Raw genomic sequence first — 18,630 nt, 5'->3', positions numbered from 1 at the left:
ATACCAGATAAAGTCAAAGGAAGTGGTGATACCTAATGAACATGTAATCAGTGTTTATGATAAAAACTTTGTTCACCCAACACTAATGACACTCAAATGGAGGAAGGATCCCCTGAGTGACCAGTGTGTTGCACTAAAGGAATGCTTGCTTCATAGAATCAGGCTGTTAAGTCAATTTCTTTGAGTCAGCCCAAAAGTTCTGATTCAAAGTCCCTGGCAGGGTATCTTTCCTTAGGCCCTCCCAGTCCCTGTGAGCCCTCCTGAATGTCTTCTGGAAAAATGGTTGCAGAGCCTGAATTTGTTGGGAGAGCTGCTGGGAGAGCTGCTGGATGTTCTTCTGCCCCATGAATTCCAGGGTCCCTGAGCTTTTTTGCCTTCCTTGGCCTTTCTGTGAAAAAACCATGTCACTGGGACACTGATACTGCTTCCTTGAAGGGGAGGTGGTCCCTTCTGCTTTGAGGATGCTCAAATCCTCTGCTTTCCTGCAGGGTATCTTCTTAAGATGCTTTGTTGTTCCTTCCCCTCTCCTCCACAGAAACCTTCATCTCAGAGGAACTAAATCTTGTGCTGAAAGGGGAACCTGGAAATGGTTTTCTTTGTGCCTTATTTCTTTAGGCAGAGAGTGGACAAGAAACACAGGCTCATTTCCCTCATGTCCGGCCTGTTTGCTAATTTCTCTCCTCCATATTTCTAGTTCCTCAGAGAATCCAAACTAATTCAGAGGCATTGGAAAAGAACTCTCTCATCCCTGGAAAGCAGGGATAGGGAATTCACATCCTGATGCACCTGTGGGCACCATTACGGATTTCTTTCCTGGCTTTCAAATCCATTTCCACCAGGAGTTTGCTCTGGGAAGGAGCCTTGGCCTCTCTCCTGGAGCTCCAGTCTTCCTTATGACTTGGAGACTTTTTCCTCCTTCATGTTTTGTCTGTTGAAAGGAGTCTCAGCACCACTGTGAGCCCTTCTAAACATGGGCTTGGAGCTCCTGTGCTGCTGGTGAGGAATATTGAAAGGACCCCCCTTGCCTCATCACTCTCAAGGGCCTGGCCACTGGGAAGAGCCCAGGCCATGGCATCTTGCCTGCAGAAGAGCATTTCTGTTGCTTGTTAACTGGTGTAATAACTCAAAAAGGACAAGCTGTCTTGCAGTGAGTTATTTTGGCACCATGGGAGTAAGATTCCCAGTTGGTAAGAAACATCTTGCTGTGGATGTGAGATCTGGAATGATTAGCTGGATTTCTGACTGACAGACAATTCACTTTACAAATTATAAAAGCTACACCAAACTTTCACGAAGCAGAAATCTTCTGCACATTCCCTGGAAATGTGTGGGGCTTTCTCTCCAAAGTTTGGGACACCTACTTTGCAGTTACTTCCCCGGAGGCTGAGTGAAGGATTTCTTTGTATACCATAATCATTTTGTTGGTAAGTTCATTAACTCCTAATCTATAGTGTTTCCTTTGTTAGCTTTAATATAGGTATCTTGATATTGTACATCATTTTACGTGATCTATTACTAATTCTTTTAGTTTTATATTGTGTAGTAAGTCTGATTAAGACCATTTGTCTGTTATCTCCAAGTCTGTTCAGTAAATAATTCATTTTGTAAGTAGAACTGATCTGCCATCCTTAGAATTTGCAGGACAGAATGATTTCTTAACTTTGAGCCCTTGCCAAAAATCTGAGGCTAAGGCAGGGCTTGCCTGAAGCTCCCACTCGTTCCATAACGGATGGGAAATACAACAAAGGACTTGCTGGAGGCCCTTGGAAGTGGGAATGTCTGGAGGGGTGGGATTGTTTGATCTCACTGTGCTGGCCCTTCACGCACAATAGACCTCAGGGTCTTCTTTCTAGGCAAGGATTTGTTTTCAGGCAGTGTGAGTAAGTCCTGGCACTCAGCTTCACGGAAACATTCCTACCTTTTCCCCAAGTAGGAAAGGCAATGAATTTGGCTGTGTCTGCCTGCAAGACACTTTAGGGTGAAATATGTCCACTGCTTCTCACAGGAAGTGAGAGAAGCTCACAGAGTCTCCCCCTGCTCATCTGTTGGTAGCCTGACACAAGGATGAGACTCACAGAATCATAGAATGGTTTGGGTTAGAAGACACCTTAAGGATTATCCCATTCCAACCCGAATGCCATTGACATGGACACCTCCCACCAGACCACGTTGCTCAGTGCCACATTCAGCCTGGCCTTTAAAAATGCCAGGGATGGAACAGTCACAGTTCTCTGAGCACACTGTGCCAGGGCCTCACCACCCTCACAGGGAAGAATTTCTAATCTAAATCTCACCTCCTTCATCTTATGGCTGTTCTCCTTGTTTCTGCTACTCCATGGCCTTGGAAACAGTCTCTTCATAGCCTTTTTAGAAGCCCTCTTTAGCTATGGGAGGGGGTCTAAGGTCTCCCCAGAGCCTTCTCTGCTCCAGGCAGAGGAGCCCCAACTCTCTGAGCCTGTGTCCACAGCAGAGATGTTCCAGCCCTGTGACCAACTCAGTGTCCTTCCCCTGAACTCATTCCAGGAGGTCCATGTCTTTCTTGTGCTGGGGGTCTCAGATATGGATGCAGCACTCCAGGTGGAGTCTCACAAGAGCAGAGTGGAGGGGTAGAATCCCCTCCCTTGACCTCCTGCCCATGCTGCTTTTGATGCGGCCCAGGACACGGTTGGCTTTTGGGGCTGTGAGCACAAACTGCTGAGACATCTTGAGTTTCTCATCAACCAGTAGCCCCAAGTCCTTCTCCCCAGGGTTGCTGTCAATCCATCCTCAGTCATGCCTGTGCTTGTGCTTGGGATTGCCCTGACCCAGGTGCAGCACCTTGCACTGCACTTACTGAACTTCATGAGGTTCTCACAGGCCCAGCTCTCCAGCCTGTCCAGGTCCTCCGGATCCATCCCTTCCCTCCAGCGTGTGACTGCACCACACAGCTCAGTGTCATCAGCAAATGTGCTGAAGGCGCCTTGATCCCACTGTTCGTGTCACTGAAAAAGGGGTTAAATAGGCCAGTCCTAATACCGACCCCTGAGGAACTCCTCCTTTAGTGCTCAAGGAAAGTAAAAGGAACCCCAGAAATGATGAGATGCGTAAGCTTTCCTCTACCAAGTACATGGAATACCCTCTGCTAGAGGAGCATGTGTCTCTCCCCAAAGAGGGACATTTCTCCAACCAAAGTCACCCCAAAGGCCAGGCCTCCTTCTGTGCACTGGAAGGAGTTCTGCAGGTGACGTGCTCTGGGGAGAGACCTCGACTGGCCTGGCTTCTCTGCAGTGACACATCCCATCCCAGAGGTTCCCAAGGATGGCCACAGCCAACAGCAATGGGATCCAGTTTTCTTACTCTGGGTTCCATGGACTTTCTTTTTTTCTTGGACATGGCACTACTTGCACTCAGGTTCTGGCCATTACAGTCATATGGAAAAAAAAAAAAAAAAACCAGTAAAAGGAAATTTAACTAAATCTTTCCCACCGCATCTATGAGAACACACTGAAAATGTTTTGGGGGAGAGCATGTTACTCAGTAGCCCAAGAAACATAAGGTCCTGTGAACCAAGAGCCTGACAGCAGTGCTGGGGGTTGTTGATCAATGTATCCCACTGCTCTGATGCTCTGCTGGGCCTTGAAAGGTACCTTGGCTGCCACAGAGTTCAAGGGCAGCACCACATGGGCTTTCACAGGGAGGTGGCTTGGGCCTCACTCTGCCCCTTCTCCTCCTGCCACCCCACACAGGGATTGTTCTGCTCCTGCCCTTCTCCCAGAACCTTCCCTGACAGCTCTCCTTTGTGCCTGGAAATTCCTTAACAAGTCAATTGGGTTCTTGAGGCTTGGCTTGGGACTTTGGTTTTGCCTCTGTCAGCACACGGCAGAGCTGCTCAGGGTGGGAAGGAGCACAGGAGGTGTGTAGTGGGGTCTCCTGCTGAGAGCAGGGTCTGGCCTGAGGACCAAGCTGAAAGCTCAGGGCTTCAACCAAATGGGTGCTGAACATTCCCAACACCAGAGAGGTCAGGTTTGTATCTCCCAATGGTGCTGCAGAGAGGGACCCCACAGCCAGGTGAGAGCTACACCAGTGTGAAACTCATCTGCTGATGGGAGGGATAACGATAACTTTTAACAGGATTGGAGGGGGCTGTGAATGTCTGTCGTTGAGGAGGTTAATCTTGATTCCAGCAACCAGTTCTTCTGTGAAGAGAGAGAAACAGGATGTGCAGGACTGTAGCAGCAGGACAGAAGTGCCTTAATAGAACAGAAGACTCTGCAGGAGAGTCATGTAGCCCTGAGATGAGAAGTGTGGTTAATGTAGGATGAGGAGCCAGCATTGCTGGGACAGCTACTCTGTCGGCATCACTCACCTCTTCCCAGACTTTCCAGGTTTTCTTCCCTTTTGATCTGATGTGACAAGTATTCCTGGGCTCCCCTATGGGAATGAATTCCTGTACTCTGCTTGCAGTGTGGGAGGCATTGCTCTCCCACATAGACGAAGTCTGGAAAAAAGAAGCCAGACAACCATGGTAACCTCATATCCAGAAGCATGGGGATCTCCTGCCCAGGGGGTGACTTCAATGGGATGGCAAAAAAAGACTCCCTCTCCTCAGGGAAAAGGCAATGCCATAGGATAGGGCATGACCATCACAAGTCTTCCCCCAGGGAAGAGCATGTCCCTGCAAGCAGGGCACCCAAAGCACAGCTGCAGGGAAAGATCTTGCCTGACATCCAAGGGAGGGTGGGATGGAACACTGTCCAACCTGTCCCAGTGTACCCTGGCCTGGCCTAGCCTGGCACACTGTTCCTCTGGACATCCTCCTTCCAGTCCTTCCCTGGCTGTTTGCGTAGGGGACCAGTCCAGGTGCATGTCCATTCCTGACACCTGCACAGGAGAATCTGAATGCACAGAACTCAAGAGGGGCAAGTGATGTGAAGTCAGGAAAGCTGTAAAGAATTGATATTCCAGGGGAGTTCCACTCTCAGAGGTTTGCTACTCCAAAGGAGATCCTTATTACAGTTCCTTTCAATGTCATACTTGGTCACTAAATGACCTGCTGCACAATGAGCCTCTCTTGCGTTAGAGAATACTTTCTAGTTCAAAGACCTTGGAGAAGGACTCACTCCTCCACTCAATTAGAGATTCAAACACAGTTCTTCAGTTCCCTGCCCTAGGAAAGAGCCCAGTCTCTGTGAGACTTCCTGAAGGCTTGAACAAGGCATGTTGGGCAGCACAGAGGGCAGGAATGACCCCACTCCATCTCTCCAGACACTATCTGTGGGCCTTGAGAGACAATGGTTTTTGTCATGGAAGGCGTGATGGGGCATCCCCCACCTGCCCCTGGGGTGATACTGTGGTCTCAGCAACGTTCACTGGGCCTCAGCCTTGGTCAGTGGCCCCTGAGATGGACATGGGCCCTGTGCCTGGCCAGGGGAAGATCCCAGGACACTGGGCAGAGAGTGCTGGCTGCTGCCAGTGCCCTCCCCTGCCCCCACCTCATGCACTGCCCACAAAGATGACCCTGAGCTGAGCAGGGGAGCACACGGGGGAGCTCATCATGGGCACAGACACGCAGGGTGTGCACAGCCCAGCTTTGTGGCACCAGGAGTGCGGCAGTAGGACAAGGGCGGTGGAGAAAGGGACCAAGACAGGGACAGGACTTCAAGGAGGGAGCCTTAACAAGTATGAAGCAAAGAGAGACCTCACAGTTAACACTCTCTTCAAGGACAAGGCAGAGAAGAGGGACCTTGATCCCTGCAGAGAACACTCCAGCATGGAGGTGTTTCACTGTCATGGAGCATGAAAGCTGTTGCCCATGTAAGGGGAATGTAAGGACAACAGCTAGTCTTCAAACCCAGGGGAAATGAGATCCAGCAGAGTCCAGGCTGTCCTGGTCTGTGCTGGGAACAGCCCACTGTCAGGGCAGCTCTGCACCATGGGAGCCTGGGCTCCTGGGCATCTGCTTGGGGATGGGGAATATAACAAAGGACTTTCTGGAGGCTTTTGGAAGTGGGAATTCCTGGAGGAGTGAGATTGTTTGTGCTGGACTCTTATGCACAGCAGGCCTCTAGATCTTCTTTCTAGGCAGGGTTTTGTTTCCACATGGTGTGGGTAAGACCTAGAAATCACTTGCACAGAAATGCATCTGCCTTTTGCCCCTGGAGGAGAACAAACGAGATTCCTCCTTTAGGGGTCAAAGAAAGGAAAGGAAATCCCAGAAATGATGGGCTGTGCCTTTGAAATTTAGCAATTGGAAGGAATACCCTTTGCTAGAGTACGACGTCTCATCAGAGAGGGACATCCCTCTAATTATCCCACCCAAAAGCCAGACCTTCTGGTGTGCTCTGGAAGGGGTTCTACAAATAAGCTGTTTAAGAAACAGACCCCACCTGGCTTTGCTTCTCTCAGGGATAGCACATGACATTCCAGAGGTTCCCCCCGATGACCACAGAGAAGAGGAATGGAATCCAGAACACTTACTTTTCTTCTTGAATATCTTCCCTGGGATTTTCTCAAGCGCCCACCAAGAAGTCCAAATTACTGGACATCAGATTCATATGAAAATAAAATAAAACAGAAAAGGAGGAATTTTAACAAGGACCTTTCCCTAAGGAACTCCAGGACTGCTCTGAGCAGGTTCTCGGGCAGAGCACATCATGCAGCCAGCCCAGGAACTATGAGGTGCTGTGACCCAGGAGCCCGACAGCAGTGCTGGGGGACTTCTGACTGTCAGGGCCCACTGAGGCTCTCCTGGGCCATGAAGCTGCCTCAGCAGCTGCCACACCATTCAGGCACCACTCAGATGCCGCTGCAGAGTCCCACCAGAATACAGCCACCCATGGGAGGGTGAGACTCTCCTCCTTCACACTGCAGGGGAGGAGAAGTTCCTTTCTTGTCTCTCAGTAGATTCATTTGAGCCCGTCTCCTGAAAGCCTTGCTGAGCAACACCCCTGCTAGAGGGTGACATGTCTGTCCTCAAAGAGGGACGTCCCTCTAACCAAAGTCACCCCGCCCTGAAGCCAGGCCTCCTTCTGTGCCCTGGAAGGGGTTCTGCAGGTAATGTGCTCTGGGCAGAGACCTCGACTGGCCTCCTTTCTCTCTGTGGTGATACATTCCATGGCAGAGGTTCCCCACAACGACCACAGGCAAGAGCAATGGGATCATCATACTTACGTATGAACTCAGATAAGCCTCCCATATTTGGGGTGCACTGCCACCACCTCTCCATTTCTGACCATTAGGTTCACATGAAAGGAAAAAGAAAAAAGAAATGTAGGAAACTTCACCAAAAGCTTTCCCTAAATCTTTACAGGAATGCACTGAAGAGATTTTTTTGGACATATCCCTTATACTATGCAAACTCTGATTTACTTGGGGGTTTAAAGTTACTTATTTTCCCTTCCATCACTGTCTAAACAGAAGAAACACAGCTCTTACCAGTTCCTTCAGACAGTTCCTTGTTTCTTGTCCCTTGTGTCCTTTTCTCAGGGTTCACTCTGCAATGCAAAGGAAAAGGGGGTCCAAATCCATGTAGTGGACACAGAAGAGGGGAGGGGAGCGGAGGGGATGGGAGGGAAGGGGAGGGGGAAGGGGAGAAGAGAAAAGAGAAGAGAAGAGAAGAGAAGAGAAGAGAAGAGAAGAGAAGAGAAGAGAAGAGAAGAGAAGAGAAGAGAAGAGAAGAGAAGAGAAAAGAGACAGTTGATGAGACACTATTGTACTCCTAGTTGGTCCCTAACCCATCTTGGCTTCACTGGAGCTCTCTGAGAATTCTCACAGCCAAACACATAATCTTCCTTGGTCAAAATTAATATCTGCCTCTGCAGAGTGAAGAACCAGGTGTTTAACCCCAGCTACAATTTTCCACAGAGGCACAGCAAGGGGACCATCGTCCATGTGCTTATTCCTGCAGACTAACTCCAATCCTGGAGTTTACCCTGAACGAGCTTTGGAGAATGGACAGTGATGCATTGGATCACCTTGGCTGGCTGCTAAATGCTCACCAAGCTCCTCTATCATTCCTCCTCCTCAACGGGGGAGAAATACGACTGAAGAGCTTGTGAGTTGACATAAAGCCTGGGAGATCCCTCACCTGTTGCCATCGTGGCAAACCAGACTCGGCTTGCAGAAGGTTATTTTTATGTTCTTGGCAAATCACAACAGAGCAGCAAGGGGAGAAACAAAGACAGAAATAAAAGTGCCTCACTGTCCCCCTCCCCTCCTCCTCTTCCACAGGGCTGGCTGCACAAGACATTGCCTCGGCAGCCCTTCCCACAGAGCAGCCGTTCCCTTTGGACCAGATCCATGAGAGCAGCCATGACCAGCTGAAAGCAGGAGGCAGAGACAGGGGCTGACCTGCTTGTTCCCCAGGAAAGTCTGCTCAGGGCTGTGCCAGTTCGGGCAAATTTGGAAATACATCCTCTGAGAGAAGGCAGGTTACAACCACCCCTCCCCCACCAGGTTTGGGAAAAAAAAGATTTTCCTCGAAGGAAAGTGAAAGAGATAAAAACTATTTAACAAACACACAGGAAAAGGACAACAATGCTAAATAATAAAAAAACCTCTCGCTCTGCTGAGAGAAACCTGAGAAAATTTCAGAGTCCTTCCATAGTCTCTCCCCCTCCTTGGAGCTTGGACGGGGTGGTGGGCCCACCTCCAGGGCCAACGCCTCAGTGAAAATTCCTCCCAATGTATTCTGATGTTGAAACTGTCCAGCAGAGAAGAAGGGAAAAATCGGAGTCCCAGGAAAACAAAGTTCAACTCTCTGGAGGAAAAGGAGCTGAAAAAAACTGGCTGGAAAGCTGGCTAGAAAAAAAACAAGCAGGGTGCCTTCTCCAGCTCCCGCCACTGCTGTTAGAAGCAAGAGGAATCTGTATCTCTGTGTGTCCTTGAAACATGAAAACAAACTGCAAAACTGCTTTGAAGAGTTTGCTCGGGTTTTTTTCCTCTCCCCCCTCTCAGTCTCAGTTTAAAGGCATAGAAAGGCACAAAATTAATTTCTGGGCATAGAACAGCAATATGGGATATAACATCATAAAGTCACCCCAAGACAGGGCACAGCTCATGGGTGGAAATCATGGAGTGGAAGGCAGAGAGTACCAGAGGCTCACAACACTGCTGAGGAATGGATTTACCCTTGGGAATGTGTCTGTTGCTGAAGGGTGTTCAGCTGACAATGGCATAGACAGCTGCCCTATGTCACCACAGGGTGGTCACCTCACAAAGAGGGACAGAGACAAAGCAGAGACATTTAATGCTCCTTTGCCTCTGTCTTAACACTGATGATGGGCCATAGAGGGCCCAGAGCCCTGAGCTGGAGAACCATGACTGTGAGAGTGATAAACTCAAAAAACCCCCTGAACTGGTGTAGGATTTACTGATCCAGCTGGATCCCTGTACTTCTATGGGGCCTGAGGGAATTTGTCTGAAAATACTCAAAGCCCTGGTTTGATGTCATCATGAGGCCTCTCTCAATGATTTCTGAATATCTGAAAAATCTGGAGAGGTCCCAGGTGTCTGGAAGCTGGTTAACATTGTCCTAATCTTCAATAATGGCAAGAAGGATGACCCTGGAAACGACAGGTCTGTCAGTCTCATTTCAGTGCCTGGTAAAATTATGGAAAAGGAAAACACAGTCATTGGTCACAACCAGCACGAAGTCATGAGAGAAAAGTCCTGCTTTTCAAAATTAATTTCCCTTTATGACAAGGTTTATGGCCTTGTTGAAAAAAAGAAGCCAGTTGATAAAATAATTTTGGATTTCAGAGAAGTTTTCAATATTGTCTCAGTTTCATTCTGGACAAAATGTCCATCCCACAGCTGGATAAATACATCATATGATGGATCAGCAACTGGCTCACAGGTTGGGCACAAAGGGTGGGGTGACATCAGAGTGGAACTGGTCACAAATGGGGTTCTACTGGGCTCCATCCTCCTCCCTGTGCTCTTCAACATCTTCATTAAGGACCTGGACACAGGACTTGAAGGGATGCCAAATACATTTGAAGAGGATTAAAATTGGGAGTAGCTGTTGACTCCCTGGAAGTCAGGGAGGCCCTGCAGAGAGACCTGGACTGGGAAATCACCAACCATCTGAAGTTCAACAAGGAAAAGTGCCAGATTCTGCACCTGGGACATGACAACTCTGGATATATGGACAGACTGGGGAAGGAGATGCTGGAAAGAAGTGCCATGGAAAGGGACCTTGGGCATCCTGGTGAACAGAAAGCTGGATATGAGTCAGCAGTGCCCTGTGTAGCAGGGCATCTCACCCCCCCACAGGAGAGCATATCTGTTGCTTGTTAGCTGATGAAATAACTCAGGGCATCTCAACTCTCACCTGCGTCTCACATGAGCCTTGGTGAAATAACTCAATCAGGACAATTTGTCTTGTAGTGAGTTATTTTGGTGCCACGGAATTGATGCTTTCAGCTGAAAATAAACATCTTGCTGTGGAAGTGAGATCTGGAAAGATTAGCTGGAATTTCTGACTGACAGACACTTTACAAATTATAAAAGCTACACCAAACTTCCACAAAGCAGCAATCTTCTGCACATTCCCTGGAAATATGTCAGGCTTTCTCCCCAGATTTGGGACACCAGCTCTTTGTGGTTATTCTCCTGGGGGTTGAGTGAAGGGACTCTGCGTACACTATCATCATTTTGGTAGTAAGTTATATTGACTCCTAAGCCATACTACTTCGTCAGCTATAATACAGGTACCTTGATGTTGTGCACTGTTTTGTGTAACCTACTAGTAGTTCTTTTGTTTTATCCTGTGTAGTAAGTAACTCTGTTTAAGGCCTTTTGTCTGTTAGCTCCTGACTATTTAATAAATAACTCATTTTATGATAGACTTAATCTGCCATCCTTAGAACTTGCGGGCTGGAGGGATTTTGTGTGCGGGCCTCCTAAACTGAGCCTAAGGCAGAGCTTGTTGGAAGCTTCCATTCAATCTGTAACATCCTGGCAGCCAGAAGGGCCAATCGGGTCCTGGGGGCATCAGGTCCAGCATCACCAGCCAGGCAAGGGAAGTGATTGTCCTGCTCTGCTCTGCTCTGCTCTGCTCTGCTCTGCTCTGCACTGGGGTGGCCTCAACTTGAGTGCTGGTGTAAATTTTGGGCACCAAAAGATATGAAAGACATTAAGCTATTAGAGACTGTCCAAAAGAAACCACGAGGATGGTGAAAGGTGTGGAGAGGAGTCCTCGTGAGGTGTGGCTGAGGATACTTGGTCTGTTCAGCCTGGAGACAAGGAGACTGAGGTCAGACCTCATTGCCATCTTCAACACCTTCCTGGACGGCAGCACAGGGACATCTCCAATTGCTGTTCTCTGTGACCAGTGAAAACAGCATAAAGCTCTGTCTGGAGAGGTTTAGGCTGCATATTAGGAAAAAGTTCTTCCCCCAGAGGGTGGTCAGGCACTGAACAGGCTCCCCAGAGAATGGTAATGGCCCCAAGGCTGCCAGGGTGGGATTGTTGGGGTGTCCTGTGCAGGGCCAGGAGCTGGACTTCATGTTCCTTGTGGTTCCCTTCCAACTCAGGATATTCTATGATTTTATGTTTCTATGATTCTATAAACTTAATTTACCCAGGATTAGATCTGCAATCCTAAACCAAAGTCATTCTGAAGCATGGAGAGAAAAGAAAAAAAAGAAAAGAAGTGGGGACATGTGGGGGAAGAGAGGAGAGGAGAGGAGAGGAGAGGAGAAAAAATATAGCAAAGAAAAAAAAGAAAAGAAGTGGGGACATGTGGGGGAAGAGAGGAGAGGAGAGGAGAGGAGAGGAGAGGAGAAAAAATATAGCAAAGAAAAAAACCCCTTTATCTTTTGTATTACCAGTGACTCTTTTGCCAGAACCAACAGATTTTGAATGGGAATGGACAGTAGACTTTGAAGAGGAATTCTATGAATTATTAACTTTGTGGTCTCACACCAGCCCTTATGGATCATTCCCCCACTGTCTGCAGATCAGTTGGCCCTTAATGAGCCAAAAGCCCTGGGGCCTCTGGAGAGCAGCAGGGTTCTTTCAAGCCTCAGCAAAGCCCAGTGAAGGCCCCAGGACACTCTACTGGGCAGTGGCCTTTTCCCAAGCTTGTGAGCATCCCTGCTACACTCCAGAGTACCCTGGGGACTTTTACAGGTGTTTTGGTGGCTCACAAGGGGCCCTGCTGCCCTCCAGAGAGGATCTGGGCTTGTTCCAAGCTTTGCTGGGGCATGCGTAAGAACCTTCTTCCTTCCAGAGTGTCCAGGGCTTTTCCTGAACACAGGAGAGGGCAGCAGGGAGCTGCAGGGTGCTGCAGTTTAGAGAGACTGAGAGAATATAATGCCTGCCCAACTCCCCTAGGCTTGGAATGGGCACATGGAAATTGGTATAACCCTTAGTTAGTGGTTAAATGGATAAATATGGTGTTAAGTGAGCAAAAAGGGATGAAAGGGGAAACGTAAAGCAGTTTTATGTGCAATTTTGGGAATGGCTTTAACCACTGCTAGAAAGGAGAGGTGTGCCAATAAAAGGGCAGAGGGAGAAATCTGCAGGATTTGATGAAAAGATTACAGGATCAGTTAAATGAGGAGAGGAAAAGCAGGCTTTGCGAATAGGTTTTGCTTGCACTGAGCATGGTCAGGAAAAGGAAAAGGAAAAGGAAAAGGAAAAGGAAAAGGAAAAGGAAAAGGGGCTACAGGCAGAGGCATTGCTTGCTGCCCAGCACAACCATACCATGATGCTTCATGTAGAGCTCTGTGGTGCATGAGGGAGAAAGACTTTTACATGAAAAATTGCAGGATGTAGAATCATGACTGTTTGCAGAAACACGGTCTAGTAACTGACTTTTTGTATCCAATGAAAGAGTTGGAAGACAGTAAACAGGTCTATTATTCTGATGAAAACTGAGAAGTGTGAGAGGAAAATTGGTGGGAAACATGGGGCAAAAAGGGCAATTAACACATAAGGCCATAGAAAATTTTGCTGGAGGTGTTAATTTGGAGAGCTAATATGGGAAACAGGTTAATCTTAAATAGAGATGAGTGGGCTGCTCTATAATAACTTAAAATGAGGTCTCAGAGACTGTTTTCTATATTATTAGGGTTGGGATGTTAAACTAAACATTTGGCGTGGGGGGGCAGGTATGACACAGCACGTGTAGTAATCTGTTCCCCTCTGGATCAGCAGCTGGAGGCTTAGAAATGGAAAAAGTCACAAAACAGGAACATCTGACCCAGGAATTCCAGGCAGAACAGAAAAAAAGCAGACCTTGTTTAGCAACACTGAAACTTCTTCTGACAGATGTCACAGTATTTTTACATCCAACTTTTACAAAACGTTCCTGTCATCCAAGGAGGGCCCAAAAGAAACTTCACTAACAAGTCATCGGTTCCTACCAAAACCACATTCCCAAACTAGCATAATACTTTTCAAAAGAAGATGTGAAAATAGGTCTAAAAAAATCCAGCAAACACACAAAGGCAGAGTTTCTCCATCCCCCAAGGCTTCCTGTTCAGCACTGCTAAACAGACACAACCAGCCACAGTTTAACTGAAGGCAATAATCAGTGTTACACCAGAAGGGGAGAAAATGGAGTTGGGTTGACACTGACTCTGCAACACCTGTGAGGTCTGCAAAGATTATCGAGTGCTCTGGAGTTACGAGATGAATGATTTAATGGGTAACAAAGACGAAGTCATGATGCCCTGAGGTTTGAAACCTCAATTCTTCAAAGTACTAATCAGGAAATGTTTAAGCTTATTCACATTTCTGCAGGGGCTGCTGACCCCTGGGTGCTCTGGGAGTTATCATCATCCTGAGTTACCATAAAATCAAGGCAGTTTCACACTGTTGCAGCTTGCAACAGGAAAGAGTTCCAAGTGGCCAGACTTGGGACCAGCCTTGCTTGCTGGGAAGGAAGTTCCAGCATTATCATCAGCCCTGCTTTGCCTCAAGGCAGAGGGGGAATTCCACCCTTCTCTCCTGCTCTGCAGCCTCCCCTTCCAAGCTGTACCAGGACAGCACAGCCAGCTCTGGACACCAAAGGCAGCAGAACCATCCTTGGGGAAACAAACACCAGACCCAGAGGGCCAGCCCATAGCTCAGCTTTTCCCCCAAATGACCATTCCCTGTCACTTTCAGTTCCTCTCTGAGCCCCCCTGGAAACACCTGTGCTGCTGACGCTCCCAGTTCTTGCCACCTTTGCCTGAGGAGAGCTGGGGGATGGGAAGAGCTTGCTGGTCCCTGTGTGCACAGCTGGGGTGAGGGGAACAGAGTGGTTCCTTTCCACCCCGACAGCAGCAGCACATTCACCACTTGTTCAGGAGAGAAAGAAACAACACAGAGCTGCTTACCTGCCTCGGTCAGCAAAGGTGAACACTGACATGGGACAGGTATTTTTCCTCTTGCCAGAGAAATTTCCACCTGTAGAAACAAAGGTAAATGAACAGAAGGATCTAGTTCTGAAGTTTGAATGCAGCATTCCTCTGCCTAAAAATCACCTTGTTGCCTGAAGATCACATTTTGTGTGCCACTCTATGTTGGTGTTGTAGGCAATTGGGTTCAAATGGAGTTTCAGTGTTGTGGAGACATTAGAGACAAGCCAGAATCCTGCTCCATGCCTACAAAGCGTTTCTTAGTTCAGACTTAGAGCTGGATTTTACCTGCTGTGCGATAAGAACAAACTCCAGGTGTTTAATCTATGGATCAAAGGTGAACTGAGCAGTTGGATATGGACTTTGAACAGAGAATTTGAAAAGAAGAATGAAATGGTAAAGATTAACTCAAGGTGTACTCTGAATGAAGATCAGGGATCATTTTTCTGTAAGATCGATGCTTTGTTGACAGGTTACATAAGGAATGAAGGTGGGGTTTCCCTGGGAATTCACAGTCACCCTTTAGAGAAATCAGCTTGAAATGGGAGCTTTTCTACTTTTTGAAAAAGTCACATCTAGAAACTAAAGCAGTCTTGGATTCCCACTGCATTTGTCTCTTTTTGTCACTTTTCCCAGCTGTTTCTTCCTTGAAATACTGGAAGTTTCTGTCACTGTATTCCTAAAATAGATGAAATTATTCCTAAAATATATGGAATTCCCAATTATATTGGGAAATTCCTCTCTAACTAATTCCATATCCTTCTACAATAAGGTCACCTGACTCATGGATGACAGGAAGGCAGTAGATGAAGTTTTCCTGGATTATAGGGAGGTTTTTGATAGTGACATTTGCATCAGCCTTCTGAAAAAGTGTCACAATCCATTGGTCAGGATGTGATGTTCATTTTAAATTCTCATCAGGCTGAACAAAGACACAAGATCATCTGTCAGGGAGCTCTTGTTCTTTGTTGCACAGTTGCCTTAATTCTGGAAATGATCCCACAGTTTAGACTCAAAAAGTGCTGGCTAACAAGCTCTTACACTTTACACTGCTCAAAACAAGCCCTTAATTTTTACAATACACTTCAATAAGCTCTCAGCTCCCACAGAAAACTTCTCAAAGGTTCTGTCTCACAAGCCACAACACACTTCCACAAGTTCCCAATCCCAAAACACAGCTCAATAGGGAGTATGGGGTACAATATGACAGCTACGTTTTGCCCAGACAATACAAGGGAGGGAAGAATCAAAGAAGGAAAAGAGAGAAAGAAAACAAAGAATATCACCAGTCTTTAGATCCCATGTTAATTGTGCTATGTGGATGATCCAGAGCTGGTGTTAGAAAGGGCGCAAGCGAGAGAGAAAGAGAAAATGAGCTGCTGCTGTGCTGCTGATCCCCTCCCATGGCATGCCTGGGAACAGTTGGGTAACAGCCCTGGCCATGGGAGGGGGCTGGCAGATGGCCATGACATTGCTGTTGTGTCTGTGTTGTTGCACTGGGCAGGCTGGAACTCCAGTTGGAATGTGACTCTGAAAAGCAGCTGGGGAAACTCATTGTTCTTCTGTGGTCCTGTAGAACATTACAAACACCAATAAATTATGAAAGAATAGCAGCAGCCTCCAAATTCCTGACACATAATTTAGAGGCATGGACAGTTGTTGAACTTGGAGGAGGTAATCCTTAAATATTAATGAATTTTCCTTTGCCTCTTATCCCACAGAACTTTTCCAAGCATGCCTTTGAAGCAGCCAAAGTCTGCTGTTCTGTAGTCCAGGGCTGTGTGCTGGATTTTACCCTCTTCCTGTCGCTGTTATCCCCAGAAAACGGCGAAATCATGACATAAATCCAGGTTAGATGATATGGCCTTAGCAGAGCTAAGACCTCATTTAATGAATAGGTCATCTTTTATAGCGTGGTTCGCAATTAAGAAATTACATGATTGGCTTATTCACCCATCACCTCTCAAGGTGACAGGCTGAGCAGTAAGACACCCATTTCCAAATATTATTCTCACAAGACTGAAAACAATTCCACTGTTCTCACAACAACCAACAGGTGTAGAAATGGTTTGCATTCTCTCAAACTGTTGTCCATCCAGTTCTCATGAGAATGAAAGCTTTCACAGAGAAGCTGTGAGAAGGTGGATTTCTCTGTTTCTCAGCTAAAGCATGAGAAAGGAAAGACTTCACAAATGCTACAGAGCTGGAAAATTCCTCTGCTCCTGCCTTTTAGCATCCACATCTTTCCTCCAATCAGATCATGAACTCCACTATCTCATGGTCACTGGAGTAAAGTTTGCCTTTTGTAGGTTACTGGATGGCCGGACGTAGAGATCTCTATAGGCAGGTCTTGGGACACAGTCGGTTTATTGTAAAGGCGTGGGTATAGGGGCACTGCTCAGAGCTGCCAGACTCAGCTCTGAGCAGGCCCAAGAGAGTAAGCAGGTGAGAGAGAGAGAGGGTGTAAGAGCAAGAGTGGAAGTAAGGAAGGAAAGGAATGAAGAGGAAGTAAGGAAAGGAATGGAAGTGTCTGAACTCCTGGTTACAATACAATAAATCATCTTCTGTACTGAATATTCTAATTGTCACTAACCAATCTAATACAAGATACAAATCCTATAGCATTTACATACAGCCTATAAGAGTTCTTATATTACCATAGAGTGTTACATCTTAACTTCTAAAAACTACTCTTTGGACCCCTTCTGCTGAGCTAGTAGGGTCTGCTCTGACCCTTGGACCCGCTTGCAAGCAGAGGGTATTGTTCCATCAAGAGGGGATTATCTTCAGTGGCCATACCATTGTTTTCTAGTTGTTCAGTAACTAAGACCTGGTATTTCAAAAGTGCCTTTCATTTTGATGTTGCCTGTAGTTTTCATATTCCCAAAATCTTTTGTCAGGCAATCATATTTACAATGCTTTTCTGTTTCATCTTCCCCAACAGCCTTTGACCTTCCCATTTCCAGCAAACCCTTATGACTGGTGAGTAGAAGATCCAGCAGAGCCACACTCCTCATTTGGTCCTCTATCACTTCAGACAGAAGGTCATCACAAGACAGTCCATGAACCTCCAGGATTGCTGGTGTCCTGCCATGTTTTCCCTCCAGCAGATACTGGAGCTGTAGAAACCCCCACAAGGACCAGGCCCTGTGAACGTGAAGCTGCTCCTGTCTGTCAGTAGAGGCCTCATCCCCTTGTTCTCCCTGGTCAGAAGGCCTGGAGCAGACTCCCACTCTAATGTCACCTGGAGCTCTGCCGTCTTTAATCCTAACCCAGGAACTCTTCCTTGGCTCCTCACCCATCCCCAGGGGAGCCCCATGGACTCCAGCTACTCTCTCACATAACAGGAAAATCCCCCTTCTCATCTTCCTAGCCTGTTCTTCCTAAAAACCCATGTGGCTCTATTGCAAACCTCCAGTCAGGGAGCCATTCCACAACATCTCCAGAATCTCAACAACAACGCTCTTGGTATTTGGAGACAAAATTTTAGGAGGAAACGCTCTGGAATGTAGATGGTATAAGAGAGACATCTGTGTGTACGTGACATGAGAAGTTATTGGTCAAGACACAGCTGCATTGCAGTGAGAAGTGCCACAGGTGATAGGTCCTAAATCCAAAACAAAGTGTCGTTTTAAGTGCCTATTGGATTAGAAAGTTATGAATTACGATATAACTCTCAATCTTGTGACTAGTTGCCATTATTTGGAGGTATTGTAAAATCTGACGCCTCGACTGATGTGTTTTGTTATTTTAAACAATAAATCCATGTAATCGTGTAGTCCCATCCCTGAAGGTTATTCCCTCTGACAAGCGGAATGTGGTAAATTCCACAATTGGTGCCTGGTGTGCAGCGGATTTACTGCGGCGAGGTTGGAGTAGAGAGGATGATGCCCCTGGTTGACGTGAGCCTGATTTAGTCTAACCCTGAAAGGAAGAGTGATCCAGCAGCAGCTATAGCTGAAAGGAGGATCACTGCCCAATTTATCCCACAGCACGCTGGTAGAAGAACTGCCTTCAAAGTTGAGTGGAGGTAGGGGCAGGGAAGGGACGAGATGGGTGAAAATATCTCAAAAGAACAAAGGGATGTTTATAATAAGTTGGATGCCTTGCTCATGTTGCATTCTGAGCCTCTTCCCAGCAGGGAAGTGAAGGATTTTTTGCTTTGGGTTTTCCATAATTGCCCAGATGCTAACTTTGAACTTCTTCTTACTAAATCTGTCTGGGATGATATTGCAACTAGACTTTACGATCTCGTTTCGAGATGCGATAAAGCGGCGGCTATTTTACTCCCTGCTTGCCG

General features: G+C 47.1%; 1 protein-coding gene across 4 annotated transcripts in view; it reads right to left on the bottom strand.

Annotated features, from left to right (window-relative positions):
- The window catches only part of LOC120412266 (E3 ubiquitin-protein ligase TRIM39-like), a 28,616-nt gene extending 12,926 nt beyond the window's left edge, over positions 1-15,690 (bottom strand). The window contains exons 1-7 of one of the 4 annotated variants that reach the window (XM_039572645.1): positions 15,617-15,685; positions 14,457-14,621; positions 14,310-14,379; positions 7,414-7,472; positions 7,150-7,206; positions 6,457-6,516; positions 4,346-4,477 (exon numbers count right to left, since the gene is read on the bottom strand). In XM_039572645.1, coding sequence (XP_039428579.1) covers positions 4,346-4,477; positions 6,457-6,516; positions 7,150-7,206; positions 7,414-7,472; positions 14,310-14,341 — 340 coding nt within the window. In that variant the 5' untranslated portion in view covers positions 14,342-14,379; positions 14,457-14,621; positions 15,617-15,685. Of the gene's footprint in view, positions 1-4,345; positions 4,478-6,456; positions 6,517-7,149; positions 7,207-7,413; positions 7,473-14,309; positions 14,380-14,456 lie in introns of all 4 variants that reach the window. The other 3 variants (XM_039572647.1, XM_039572646.1, XM_039572648.1) reach the window with 3 other exon arrangements.
- Between the last annotated feature and the right edge of the window lie 2,940 nt (positions 15,691-18,630).

This window comes from Corvus cornix, unplaced genomic scaffold (assembly GCF_000738735.6).
Source record: "Corvus cornix cornix isolate S_Up_H32 unplaced genomic scaffold, ASM73873v5 scaffold7, whole genome shotgun sequence".
Lineage (NCBI taxonomy): Eukaryota > Metazoa > Chordata > Aves > Passeriformes > Corvidae > Corvus > Corvus cornix.
The sequence above is the reverse complement of the archived record's forward strand: the minus strand, read 5'-3'. Positions and strand labels throughout refer to the sequence as shown.